Source organism: Physella acuta, unplaced genomic scaffold (assembly GCF_028476545.2).
Source record: "Physella acuta isolate Inbredline_101_S28 unplaced genomic scaffold, ASM2847654v3 ptg001700l, whole genome shotgun sequence".
NCBI classification, from domain to species: Eukaryota; Metazoa; Mollusca; class Gastropoda; family Physidae; genus Physella; species Physella acuta.
The window spans coordinates 147353-162605 of NW_026733213.1; the positions used below are offsets into that span (position 1 = coordinate 147353).

Here is a 15253-nt window from a genome sequence, read left to right on the forward strand (position 1 = left end):
GAAAAGCCAAAAAAGCAACTACGGGACCAAAAATTTATTCCATCTCATAAATATGGGACGTGCCAGAACTCTAAAATTAATTAAGTTTACGATAGAACTAAGTATATATTTCATTTTATGAATTGGCATTTATTCATCATGAATAAATCTAAAAATAAGTATTTTGCATGTTCCATGTGCTAAATAAAAAGTCAAGTCATAAGTTTCATTTAACAGGATGCTCTCAACCCGAGTCAAAAAACCGCAAGCCAGCAAAAGCTGACTTGGCCAGCATGACTTAAGTCAATACTTGCTGTCCGCTTGTTGCTGTATCCAATTAACTTGTGCTGAGTTATTGCCCTGTTTACCCCGTCCAACCTGCTCTCGCTGACCTCTCACGTGATCAACGACAGAATTTAAACTTTCAACTTTCAACTTTCAATTTTTAAACACTCATTCGATTTTATGAAGAAATATATAGGCCTACATGTAGAAATTATTTCAAACTATTTCTTATAATCCGATCATTTAACAGCAATTTAGTTATTAAGTATTTAAAATAAACTTGTAAACAACACTTCTCCAGATATTTTAGTTCAGTGAGCGATGTTCACAAATAATCAACAAATATTGATCAGTGAATGGATGGTACAGCAGCAAGTTTAGTTTCGTTGTACTTTTTGTTTAAACGTTTTAACGCGCTTTTAATGAAGTTTGTTGGCCAATACAAAAGTAGGTTTAAAATATCATCGTTGGTACGCATGTACTGATAACTCCATTTTGCTAGTCAATAGTACTACTTTGCTCCAGTGTTTCTTCCAGACTTTTTTCTCCGGGGGGGGGGGGGGGGGGAACTTGAAATTTTCGGGGGGGGGGGGGGGCGGTAGACTTTCTTTGGGGGGGGGGGGGGCGGACGCTGTTAAAAGTTTATATTTTCTATATAAATTATATAAATTTCATTTCCTTCGGGGGGGAGGGGGGGGGGGGGGAGGGAAGGGGGGCTTTGCCCCCCCCCCCGAAGAGATGCCTGGAAGAAACCCTGCTCTGCTCTAACTACTCTGCTAGGTTAGGCTAGGTTAGGCTAGGTTAGGCTAGGCTAGGCTAGGCTAGGCTAGGCTAGGCTAGGCTAGGCTAGGCTAGGCTAGGCTAGGCTAGCGTAACCTATGCAATGTAACGATCTAGCACGTAGTGAGCGTGACGCTAATTTAGAGTTACTTATTGATTGATAAAATATCTGTTGTTAAGGATAGGCTTATTAACACATTTCTGGGTGTTTAATAAGTTCATATGTTTATAGTTGTTAAACTATAGACAAAAATATTATATATCCGTCAATAGCAGTACTGGTTGCCATGGAAACCAAGAAAATGTGTGAAAACTAACACCTATTCAAACCTCTATAACTTTGTTCCCATAAGAAATTTTTAAAAGCGGATGAAAGATTTAGATTTCTCAAACCAAACTATACATTTCTTCTTTTGTTCATTGCGATAGCTAGTACTCAATTTTTAATACACATTTTTACGTAAATTTATGTACAAAAATTAGGGGGTGGTGCCACATAAATATCAATATTTTCTAAAGTATTGTAGTAAACTTAATCTAAAGTGTCAAGTAGGGTAGCCCATATCTCGTATTGAAATATAAAATATAAATATTTCAAACGAGTAAATTATTATATCGTTAGTTTTACATTTAACCCAAAACAGGCAGAATTTATAAATTTTTTTTTTCGTTCTTCTTATTACAGTCAAACTTATATTGTTATTACGATAGGCACCATTTGGGTATGAATGATTTATTTTTGTTTTATGTAATTATGTAAGGCTTGTGTAATGTCCCCTGGCTATCTAGCAGTTTATAATCAAATACGCTTGAAGTTTTTAGGAACGATAAGTATATTATAAGTGTCTCGCCCAATGGATTTAAGTAGGGGAAACAATTAAGTATATTACGGTTGATCTGGCTTGTCTCCCTTGAAATAAAATTGCTAAAAAAAATAACGCTAATAAAAAGCGCGTTCTGAATGAGTATTACCATGTTTATCGCTAACACGGTAATTTCAAGCAACGAAAGCGCCAACTCCTTCCAGAATACATAATTAGTTACATCCGGATCATTATTTTACACTTGACAATCCTAGATTGAGGCAAACAAATCGCTTTGGTCTGACGATATGGACCCGTTATTTACATACATCTTCTCATAGCCTTCCCATAACTTACTCTGACATCTAATCTGACATATATCTGAGAATAAATGTATAGTTTACACAAAGGTGGGTGTGTGTGGGGGAAGGGGGTCACTGTTTACATGAATAACCTGACATAGTTCTAGAAAGGACAGACTGAGTGAAGTTAACTCTTTGAGTCGCAAACAAATTGTAAATGTTTTTTGCATTTATCGGCAACTTTTTTTCACTTTTTAAAAATATTTTATTGCTACTGTTAAAAGAGGCAGGTATAAAAGGGGTGTATTTGAATTGGTGACCACTGGTAAACGCTGATGACCGCTGGTGACCACTGGTGACCACTGGTGACCACTTTTGACCACTGGTGACCACTAGTGACCACTGGTGACCACAATGACGAATCTAAAGATCATGTAGGGAACAAAACGAACTTCCATTTTGTTAATTCCAATACTGCTTTAACAAAAATATATTTGTTAAAGTTGCTATAAATCTTTCTTCTTTCATCTTACGCGTTCTTAAGTGAGTATTTCGGAGGATTTAAACGTCCAACTTCGTGGATGAAATTGGCTGTGGTCTCCAGGTCTGCATTTGGGATTGATTGTTTTTTATTATTCTTTTGATTTCTTTTGGATGTAGCGAGATTTCTGGTTGTTTTTTCTTTCCCCAATTTTTGCCAGTTGGTCCGCGATCTCATTTCCTTTGTGTCTGGCAGTGGCCCGGGATCCACTGCAGCACAATTCTGCTGCAGGTATTTTTTAGCCTAACAAGTGCTGTCCTGAATGATTGAGTATAGGATTCTGGATTTTTTAGGGACTGCAGGACATATTTTGCATTTGTAATAAAGACTATCGATTTGAAGTTTGCTGCATGTTCTAAAGCTTCCCTCTCTGCTCTTAAATTGTCAGATAGGCTGCCTGTGGCTATTGACATTACTAAGCTCTCTCCGTTTGGCCCCGCCATTTTTTGTGGCATCTTCAGCTGAGCCATCTGTGAGTACTCTTATCAAGGTACTGCTGGGGTACTGATCCTTAATGTGCTTACATGTTATTTACTTTAAATCTTCTTGATCGTTGTCAGATTTTTTTTCTATAGTATCTATTGAGTCACTGACGGTTATGAACGGTGAGAGATCCACGGCAGGGAGAGGTTTTGAGTTTTGATTGTTTCAGGAATGATATTTTCGATTTCATATTTCTTTTTTAGATTCTTTGCTTCTTTGATAAAAATGTTCTTTGAAGTCTGTTTGATTGGCTGGGCTTCTGGAGTTTGTGCTTTAGATTATGGTTATCCAGTGTCTTCAGCTTTGTGTATTGGGTGATGATTTTTAATTCTTTTCTTTCTTCTATTGAGCTAAGAGCGGCTATACCCCCCATAGCTTTTATAGGCATTGTTTTCATAGTTCCTGTCATTATTCTAAATACAATGTTCTGGACTTTGTCAATTTTGCTAATATTTGTTTTTGCTGCTGAGCCCCAAGTCGAAGCACCATATTCTAACGTAGGTCTCACATAGCTGGTGTAGGTTTTTTTCAGGATGTGGTGATTTGCTCCCCAGTCTGTTCCTGCCAGTTTCCTCAATAGTGCAAGTTGTTTGGTTCCTTTACTTTGCGATGAAAAAGTTGATGTTTATCAATATCGATAAAAAATTGAAGTTTATCAATTTCGATGAAAAAGTCGATGTTTACAAATATAAATGATAAAGTTGATTTGTACCAATATCAACGATGGTTGATGTTTATCGATAAACATAAACAGCCATACTACTATACTGTTACAACCCGTGTGATGGTAGATATTGATATAGCTGGTATGGCAGTGTGAGTCAGCATGATGTGTGCAACATCTTGATGTGATGATGTGTAGTGAGATGTCAGACATGATGTAGCTTATAGCATGTAGTCATCAATTTGTTTCAGTGTACAAAATATAACTCTCCGTTGTATTTGTGAAACTATTCTTGTGTGGGTGTCGTTATGTTTTAGAAGTCCTGTTGTCCGGCTGTTAATTAGAAGGACGGGTTGACCACTATCCGGTTGTATGGTTGTTTAGGCAAGTCGCTGACCACACACTTTTAGGTATTTCTCGATTGAATGGTGGCTGCTAAATCACATTTTGTTTGTATATTGTGATAGTTGGTCACTAAACCCACTGTAAGTAAAGCTAACAGTTTCCTCTAGAATGCTACTTTGTTTCATGTAATCGTTAAGGTAGTCTTAATAACATCTCTAGTTTGTGAGTTGTGGCGTTGCTGTTGAATACAGTTGTACAATTACTCGAGATTCTTTATTTATAGTTCTAAATTTCTGTGTGATTATGTGTTAATTTTTGATAGCCGAGGAATTAAAGCAAATTAACTAATTGCCCATTAGCTAGGTAATTCAAGTCAAATAAATTAATATTAATCTTACTTCAAGTGTCGTTACATTGGAATTTTAAAAAAAATATTTTGAAATGTATTACAGACATTCTACATAACGAGACAAACGTAGAAAGAAAATGTAAAAAAAAAAATAATTAATTCAGGATAACTTTATTTATCGTTTTGCCAAACAAAAAAAACATTGAACCACGAACATGTCGGCCATCTACAAGATGTACTTTTCCATGATAATCTCGACGTTCTCCAGACCACCCTCAGTCCAGGCCTGGCGGGTACCGAAAGCAATGTCGGGGCTGGCGATGTAGATGTTGTCAGAGAAGGATGGCCTGAGGAGGGTGTCCCTGATGTCCTCCCAGTGGTAGCCAGCCCTCCATACGGTCGACCCTCCGATGTGGGGAGGCAGGGTCCAGAACTTGGACACACCCCCGAGAACGCTGATCTGTTCCTTGACGCTGAAGATCTTGGTAAGTTCACTGACGACGCGGTCCTTCAGATCCACTGTGACTTGCAGGAGGCCCGGGACGGAGCCGTCGATGGCCTTACCCTGGAAGTTGAGTCGTGACATCTCGTGGACCTCCTCGCCGAAGTTGAGGGAGGTCATGAGGAGGAATTTGTTGTTGGAGCTGCCCAAGTCGTGGACGGAGCCGAGGATGGTGTCGGTGCACTTGACCTTGGCCTTGTAAGGCTCTTGTTGAAGCCAGAAAGGTTTGCTGAAGCTGAGGATGATCTTCTGCTCGGGGACGGGTTTCAAGGCGTTGAGGGCAGTGCTCAGTTTCCAGTTCCTGGGGAAGAAGTCAGTCTTAAGACACATGGCCAGTGGTAACGTTAGAGACACATTGGCCAGTGGTAACGTTAGAGACACATTGGCCAGTGGTAACGTTAGAGACACATTGGCCAGTGGTAACGTTAGAGACACACTGGCCAGTGGTAACGTTAGAGACACATTGGCCAGTGGTAACATTATAGACACATTTTATGCCATGAAAATTCACCGTTTGTAAACCTGCTAAATAAATTTACACTTAGAAACTTTCATTTTGTCTATCGTTTTATAACAAATAATATAATTTTTTTTATAACTAGTCATGTTCAGCAATTATCTGAAATTTTGAACTAATGTAGATACATAATTCCGTCTGGCTTTCAGTGATGAATACAATTGGTTTTATATTAAACTAAAGAAATATTGAAAAATGATATTTTGTTGTTCATATATTTGTCATGCAATTATTGGCTACTTTAGTTCTTCCTCAACAAGGATACACCTCGTTTAGGGTCAATACTTGGTAGGTAAGTAAATGAGAGATTAATGAATGATTAATGAGTAATTAATGATGTCATACTTGAGGATGGACCAGTTCAAGTGGTCAAGAGAGTCCTTGGGTAGGGCGAGGATGACGCGTTCAGCGCAGATGAACTCTTCTGGACCCTGAGGAAGGAATATTAGAGCAGATAAGAGCAGACGTCACTGTGACAGTGAGAGTAGGATCTGATGGGTAGCAACTAAATGAAAACTTGGGCGACAATCTGAACAAAAAGTTAAACAAAAATTGTTGACTGGATTGTAACTCTTGTACCAACCAGTTCAAAGGTTCTGCCACTTTCAGTCTTGGTCAGTTTCAGTTGCAGAACGTAGGTCATGTTCTGGAATCGCTGAATGCCTTCCAGTTTTCTGTTCAGGGTCAAATAGTTGCTGGAACAAACAAAAAATGTGGTTTATTTTTTTTTAAATTTCCTTTTTGCAAAAAGTTTAACCTACATCTATATCAACAATATAAAAATGTAAAAGTAAAACATATATTATGAAATATTTGATAGCATAACAACACGCAAACAGGTGGATTGAAATCTAGCATGTAAACACAAACTAATTTACTCACCGCTGGGGGTCAGACTTTAGGAATTTTTCGATCAGTTTTTTGGGGAGGGAGTCCATGCCTTCTTTGATCTTGAAGAAAGTGCTGTTGTTGCTGTAAGAACCAGACATAAATTATTTTTTAATTGAAAGCTTTAATTCAACGTAAGGTTTGTTACATCTTGTAACAATTAATGTATATGCGAGTACTATGACGTTATATGTGTACCATCTTGTTGTGTGAGTACTATCTTGTCATTTGAGTACTATACTGTTCGATAAGTACTCTCCTGGTACAGTACTGGGGTTATACACTACCAGAAGTCAGCAGTTCGTTCTAAATGTTTCCCCTTACAAATATCCCTAATGGGTTAACCGTTTATCATTTTATCTATAAAGTTTTATTGTTTATTATTTGTATTTACAGTTATGAGTAAATTGAGGTTTGAGTTTAAAAAGAAAGACATAGGCCCTACTAATTTTAAACCGTTATAGCTTTGATTTAGCTACATCTAGTACTATCGAACACCACCGATGTGTAGGACTCACTAAAGCATATCAGATCTACCTATAGTAGCCATACTTAGCCAGTCTCACTATAGCTACTTATAGTAGCCATACTTAGCCAGTCTCACTATAGCTACTTATAGTAGCCATACTTAGCCAGTCTCACTATAGCTACCTATAGTAGCCATACTTAGCCAGTCTCACTATAGCTACCTATAGTAGCCATACTTACCCAGTCTCACTATAGCTACCTATAGTAGCCATACTTAGCCAGTCTCACTATAGCTACCTATAGTAGCCATACTTAGCCAGTCTCACTATAGCTACCTATAGTAGCCATACTTAGCCAGTCTCACTATAGCTACCTATAGTAGCCATACTTAGCCAGTCTCACTATAGCTACCTATAGTAGCCATACCTAGCCAGTCTCACTATAGCTACCTATAGCAGCCATACTTACTATAGCCTAGTCTAACTACCTATTCTAGTCACACTATGGCCTATCAGACCTACATGTTGTAGTCTACCTGTACCCTACCTATCTAGTCTGGCCTACCAGTTGTAGTCTACCTGTAACCTACCTGTTTAGTCTGGCCTACCTGTGTAGTCTACCTGTAACCTACCTATCTAGTCTGGCCTATCACATCTACCTGTTGTAGTCTACCTGTAACCTACCTATCTAGATTGGCCTATCAGACTTACCTGTTGTAGTCCAGCTCGAAGGTGAAGGGCAGGAGAGCGCTGGAGTCCTTGTAGATGGAGTACTGGCCCTTGACGATGTCCTTGAAGAATTGTTTGCCCTCGGGGCTGGCGACCAGGTCCAGAGCTTCATCGATACTGGGGGGGGGGGGGGAACATCAGATTTATAAGGGGATCACAAGGTGGCAGAGGAAACACGGGGGGGGGACATCAGATTTATAAGGGGATCACAATGTGGCAGAGGAAACACGGGGGGGGGGGGGGGTTATTTCAGGTTTGTGAGGGGATCACAATCATTTTATTTTAAATTTGCAGTAACCTTTTGGGTGTAGACAACACTATGGACGATGTTGAGGACAGCTTTTGATAAATTATTCAAGGATTAGATTTGAAATTAGATTTGAGATTATAAGATTTAAAGATTACAGACGGCCGTCTCTAGGGAGGGATACTCACGTGTGTTGGTACAGGGGGCGGTTGGTCTGGATGACCTTGACACGGAGACGCTCCTCGCGGGTCATGTATTTCAGGGGACTTCCGGTCAACTTTTGGAAGTAGAAGCTGTTGAAAAAAATGTGGAGGAGTCATGGTTTTAGAAGTCTTGTACGGATTTCAGATTTGTGACATTAATCAGACACGAACAAACGCAACACACACTCGAAATTTTTGCTTGCAGCTTTTGAAGTTTTGACAGTGATACATTCCGTCTATCGGAAATAGTCGTTTAAAATGTGTCAATTGAATATTGCCAAAACATCGTCGACAAATGTATTTAAAGAGTGGTAAATTATTTTCCAAAAAAAAAAAACAAACAAAATAAAAAAAATAAATAAAAATAAAATAAAAACAACACACAAATAAACAAACAACCGTTACCTGACAATCTTGGCCTGGTTTTGTTTCTCCTCTGAGGTCAGCTCGTAAGGAATCTTGACACCCCTCTCCAGGTCTTGCTGGGTGAAGGTCTGGCCTCTAAGGTAGAAGCGGTTGTTTCCCTTCTCGCCGAGGGCGTCCAAGAACTCCTCTTGAGTCAGACCTAGTTTGGGACAAGTATTCTTGTTTTAACAGAATCGGCAGTTTGTTGAAAGAATCAAATCTAGTGGTGTATGAAGTGGAAAATGATAACTAATTCAGTTGTTCGTTAAAAGTGAATATCTGATGTAAGAGAAAAAACAACAAATCAAATCAGGATATTTTGTTTTTGGAAAACCATATAGAACAAAATGATTGTCTCAAAGAGAAAAATAAATATTGATAAATATTTAATTTAATAAATATTTAATTTAATTTATATTTTCGTTTAGTAAGATACTACCTGAATGGTTTAATAAGCCGAAATTGTTCATGTACACCAAAACTGTGTGAGTACACCAAAAGTGTGTGTGTGTGTAGATAAAAGTGTGTATATACCAAAATGTGTATGTACTAAAGGAATTGGAGACCTATGTTAGCTCTGAAGTTCCCGAAAGTCTCGTCACTTACCGAGCTCTTTGACGAGTTTCATCGAGATCTCGTGGAGGTTGGAGAAGACGCGCTGGCCCAGCTCGAGCTTGACGTCAGAGACATCTGGCAGTGTGGTTGTCAGGTGTCGGCCACCGATGCTGTCAGTCAGCTCGATGACCTCAATGGTCATCTTTTTGTCCTTCAGCTTGTAGGCGGAATATGCACCACTGGCACCGGCACCGATGATGGCTACATCTACAGAACGTTGGCATTTCTCTGTGGACAGATATCAGGTGTGTAGTCACGTGACTAAAGCAAGTGTGTATAGCGACGTGAAGTTAGGAATCTTTAAGAAGATTACATCTATGCGTTAACAGATGTGTATTTTTAGACACGGGTTTATAAATAAATAAATATAGATTATCCAATCGTTATTTTTAGATTACAGCATTAATCATTATTTTTAGAACGGAAGTTTTATTGGTCAAAGGGAAACAACCAAGTAAATATGTTTACTAAATCTTTTTAGCCTAGTTAGCTCCTCTGAATATTCAAAATTCAATATTCCTTTTTTTATTCTGTGGCCTTCAGGGGTCGTTTTGAGCCCCCCCCCTTTTTTTTTGGGGGGGGGGGGGAGGGGCGCTTTCCAAGAGCTTCTCAACAACTCGCCGAAATTTCACTTTTATATCGATAAATATAGCGTGAAATAGAGAGCCTCCCACCTGTCCAAAAAAAAAAAAATATAAGTGAAACCAAAACCTACCAACGATTCTCTTGGATGGGTTGTCTTGGCTCTGCCCGAAGGCGACGGCAAAAAGACAGAGAAAAGCGACGTAAATCATCTGCGGACGACAGGAAATCAAATAAAAAACATCGAATTCAACACACTTGCAATCTTTGCTAGCAGGTTTTGAGGTTTTGGACCATGATACAATCTGTCTGCTGTCAATATACTTTCAAAGCTGTCTAATTCGAGTCATTTTGTTCAAGCTTTCAAAAGATTACATCTGACGTTGTAGACGTACTAAGTTCAACTATGATTGGATTATTAAGACAGTACAGGTTTTTTGTTTCAAGTGTGATCGAGATGTTGAGGTTACTGCACGATTTTGTTGTGTTGAGAGCAAGCAGGTTCAATGTAGAGCTTCATCTTCTTCTTCTTCGTTCTTAGTTTTTAATGTTGGAAGGGATTTTTTCCAACAGAATTTACTATTAAGTGTCAAATTGTTATGCGCCATATAAGCCGTTAACTCCGATTTCAGCCTGCTTTTCTGTATAGATTTGTTTTCCATAGCGTTTGTTTAATCAATAACAAATTATAAGGCAGCAGTTGTTTTGACAACTCGACAACAAAGACCACTGAATGTAGAGCGGAACCTGGGGATCTCTAGGACACGAGCACCTAGCTAGTATTTTGGAGGGACACCTGGGTAAAACCTGGGGAACACCTGGGTAACATCTGGATAACACCGGGTTAACACCCAGAACACCCGGGTAACACACAGAACACCTGGGTAACACCCAGAACACCTGAATAACACCTGGGTAACACCCAGAACACCTGGGTAACACCTGGGTAACACCTGGGTAACACCTGGGTAACACCTGGGTAACACCTGGGTAACACCTGAGTAACACCTGGGTCATTCTCGACAAAAGTCCTGGTAGGCTGTTGGCTACACTTTACACAGGTATCCCTGTCAATACTAGTCGCAGGTAGCCCTGTTAATAACTGTCGCAGTTAGACCTATACTCCGGTTAGATCTGAACTTCTATCATCTACTTCTAGACCTATGATGTCCTACAAATCAACTGTTCATTAACTAAAAGACGTCCACATTATAAAATCTCTAAATCTTTCTACAGAAAACTCACAACATTATCTCATAAGTCGGCAATACCTAATAATCCCCTCCGACTAAACACTCTAAATAAATTAAACTTTATTTCCTCTAGAATTTGCTCAACAAAAACTCCGACACAACAAATCAACAAACCGCACATGCAAGCACGTGCTGAACAAAGTACTCACGTTTATCCCTGCAGATGGTCAAGCCGCAAAGTCGAACATGGCCTGACGGTCAGAACAGGGGGCTTTTATAGTCTGATGGCCTCGAGAGTTAATTAAAATCTCATTAAAATTTTGCTGATGGTTGCAACAAAGGTTAATTTGTTTTTCAAACATTGTTCGGTTAAACGAAATTTCCGTTAAACTAAATTTCCGTTAAACGAATCTAGAATACAATTTGTGTTTTATCAATCGATTTAGTATTTAGAAAAAACCTTCGTTTCATCAGAGAATTTCGCTGGATTTTAAAATGATCAAATAATGCATGTAAATATAAAACGAAAAAACTTCATGAAATGTATTTTCATGTCATTATAATATCCCTTATTGGTGGATATAATATGTCCGCATAAACCAGACAGCAGCTACACAATTATAAGCTGCATAAACTTGACAGCTTTCAAACAATTATAAGCCGAAATTTTGTTAGCAGACTCTGTAGTCTTGGAGTAGAAGAAAACTGCTTCATAAAGTAAGACAAGCAGACAGAAATGTGTTGACAACGCTCTTGGATTCTGTGAGACAGCAATGTTACAAACACGAGCGTCTGTGGGCTGCGGTTAGATCTGGAAATATGACTGATGTGGGTTGTGTAAATATGACTGATGTTGTTCTATATTTTACTTTAGAAGATGAAAGTAAAACAATATCCCAAAGGTACAGGGTAATAATTTTAGAACCCTTGACAGAAGTTTTCTTATATCCGTAGATCCGAATATCCGTATATCCATAAACTGGCTTTGAAAAGTGCTGGATAGTGAAAACTTTTGCCAAATTTGTAAACAAAAACGATAATGTGGTGGTCTCTTTGTTTCAGCAGCAAATTAACCTTTGGTCAGCCATGCATTGATCCCATCCTGTTTGGCCCTGCGTCCAATTAAACTCCTGCCAATTAGTCCTACCAATCAACCCCCGATAAGTTACTACTTTGTTTACCATTTCTAGCTTGTATCTGACCGACTTTTATAAAAATAAAATTAAAAAAGGTCGCTAAAATTCACACAACTTGTACCATAAAAAAATGTGTTTTATCAATTCCTTATGTCTCCTGTATATTATCATTTCTGTCTTATTCTTCTAAGTTTATATTTAATATTATTTAAATTTACCCACGACAAGGGGAGGTAAGAAGAAAAAACTGGCAAAAGCAAAGGGAAGTAATAATTGTTTGTAACATAATATAGGTTCATGAAGAAATTTATTAAGCTACATTAAAATGAAGCTTTTCATAAAATCTACTTCATCTACTTTATGGAACGTTAGGTCTGAAAAGTGAACTTTATTAAAGGTATGTTCTAAAGCCCTAGGGGTGGTCGTTAAGGTATGACTGGAACCCCCAGAACTTGTAAAAATACCTGGTATATTTTGGCTACTGTAAGGAATGCAGTTTTTTTTAAAAATCTATAATAAATTCATAAATAAAAAAAATTGAAAAAAAAAATGCTAATGGTGTAAATTATTTCTCGAACAACTGAATTTACAAAAGCAGTAAATATTTCTAGGGTCGAGTGTATTGACTTGATGCGGTTAGGGTTAGGTTAGGGTCCCGTCATAAATCTACGGACTTGATGCAGTCAGGGTTAGGTTAGGGTCCCGTCATAAATCTACGGACTTGATGCAGTCAGGGTTAGGTTAGGGTCCCGTCATAAATCTAAATTTGGCCTCATCAGTTACATTAAGGTGACGTTTTGGTGACACGGTTGGTGGGGGTCGACCTGAGGTCACCAGTGGTGAGCACGTAGGCCGCACGTGCGAGGTGGGTGAGCAGAATGACGCGCGGCTAATTTGTTATAGATTGGGTGGGCTAAATGGTGGGTCTCGTAGAGGTCGGAGGTCGGAGGTTAGATGTATAGGTCTAGGTTTACACCTACTGATGACGTGTTGATATGTACACATACAATTCTGATGATACACACATACAATTTTGATGATACACACATACAATTCTGATGATACACACATACAATTTTGATGATATACACATACAATTCTGATGATACACACATACAATTCTGATGATACACACATACAATTTTGATGATACACACATACAATTCTGATGATACACACATACAATTCTGATGATACACACATACATTGGACATTTACGCTAATTGATACATAGACTTAGATGTGTCCTATCTAAAAATATAGGTCCTATCAGGATGTGTGTCCTATCTAAACATAGGTACGATCAAGACATGATACTCATACAGGACATGATACTTTAGGACATGATACTCGTGTAGGATTATCCCGTACGTCATGATACTCTCGCGCGATGAGCTGTATTGATTTTATAGCTATTCTATGTACGTGTTGTGATGTATATATCGCGTAAAGCATATACCACCTTCCCTCGAGAGTTCTAAAACCTCTGTACCCACAACCCCGCCAACTGCAATGGTTAAAAAATCAACCTTCTCACTGTTGGTAATCCCGTCTAAGCCAGGGGTTCCCAAGATTAGTTAGGTGGCGATCATTTTTTTTAAACGCCCAATGTCCCACAACCAGTGTTTCTTCCTGGCATCTCCACGCTACCCCCCCCCCCCCGAACAAAATGGAATTTATATAGAAAATAAATATATTTTTTTAACAGTGTCCGCCCCCCCCACCGGAAATTATTGTCCCCCACCAAAACAAAAAATAATAATATCACGCCCCCCCCCCCCCCGAGAAAAAAGTCTGGAAGAAACACTGCCCACAACTGTGATATAATTTAAAAACCATTTTTGATTCGAACAGAGGCTATGGAAGCAAATCCAAAAAGAAAAGCAGGCTGAAATCGGAGTCAATGGCCTCAATGGCGCATAACCAGTTGACACGTTATCCTTAATTGTGATGGAGGCATGGTCGAGTCGGCAAAAGCTCATGGTTGATAAATTCGAAAAAGACTCGAGTTCAACCCTCAGGCAGATAAGACTCGATCTCTTCCAACACTAAACATTAAGAACGAAGAAGAAGAAGAAACAATGACTAGTTTTATTATGTGGGACGGAGTGGCCTAGGGGAGCTAGACTGCTAACCCGTGAGTCTCGAGTTCGAATCCGGGTTCAAGTCAGCAGACTGTCCCTGAGTCTACCTAACTCACGTAAAGGCGGCTGGGCATAGTGTTGACCACAATATCCCTTCATATACCGAGGTTACAGAAACAGGTGAACTCTACTTCACTTGCCCCGTAGACCGTCGGGCTTGGAAGGGAACTTTAAAATTATTATAATTTTATTGTAAGAATCTTAGTGTAATAACATTGCTACAGTAATTGCTTCAATATTATCGTTCTGTTGACGCCACACTCATACCATTTATAATCCCACGAAGTGTTGAAAATCCCCATCTACAGAGATTTGTAGACGCATATGGCAGTACAACTCAATAGGCAAGCATCGATACGTTTGTTATAAATGGTACCCACATCACAAAAATAGTCTGAGCAGTTTTTCATGTAACAAGCTACGTGCCGAGGAATCATTGTACAAATTCATGAATTCATCGGAAAATGCTTGCTCTTTCAAAAGAATCTGAGAATAGATTTCCTGTACATTTTTCCTCTGATTCCCGCACAGAGACAAACCTTTGGAGTTTCTTCTCAAATTATTCCGGATGTCCAATAATCTGCTCTTTAAATTTAAATTTCTTTCTTTTCCGCTCCGGATACATAACAGCAGATGAGATTTTCTCAAACGTTTATAAAATCTTTTTCTATTTTTTCTTCTTTGAGCTTGATTTACTGCTCTTTTCAATCAAGCTCTGTCACTAACGTATACTAAAAGATAGTGTTTCATTTGCACTTCCAAAATAAAAATAAAATTAAAAAAAATATAAAAATATTAAATCGTTCAATTCAAAGACACGATTCATAACATATGCTTTCGTCAACCGGCAAGCTCAGTATAAAAACACTTTCTTGATCAGAATATTCACGTCTTTGACCTGGTTTTCAAACAAACGGGATTTTTGATGTCATTTGCGATATATTTTAACAAATCAAGTAAGTCGTGCAAATAATGGCGAATTATGCAGTAAACGTCGGCAAAAACCCCACAACCCACTGTACAAACCCCACGACACCGACATCCGTAGAAACCCCACGACCGACCGCAGCATCCGCCCACGTCAGTCTGTCTAA

The 15253-nt window shown here is 38.7% G+C and overlaps 1 protein-coding gene across 1 annotated transcript; it reads right to left on the bottom strand.

Moving 5' to 3' along the window:
• Nucleotides 1-4686: 4686 nt before the first annotated feature.
• LOC131929976 (L-amino-acid oxidase-like) lies at nt 4687-11212 on the bottom strand. Its single transcript, XM_059286362.1, has 10 exons — nt 11089-11212; nt 9820-9898; nt 9096-9332; nt 8490-8649; nt 8070-8174; nt 7617-7751; nt 6433-6522; nt 6134-6245; nt 5896-5981; nt 4687-5334 (listed from the first exon to the last, which is right to left on the bottom strand). Exons 2-10 carry the CDS (start codon nt 9896-9898, stop codon nt 4758-4760), a joined length of 1581 nt encoding a protein of 526 aa, XP_059142345.1. The 5' UTR covers nt 11089-11212; the 3' UTR covers nt 4687-4757.
• Nucleotides 11213-15253: the final 4041 nt, after the last annotated feature.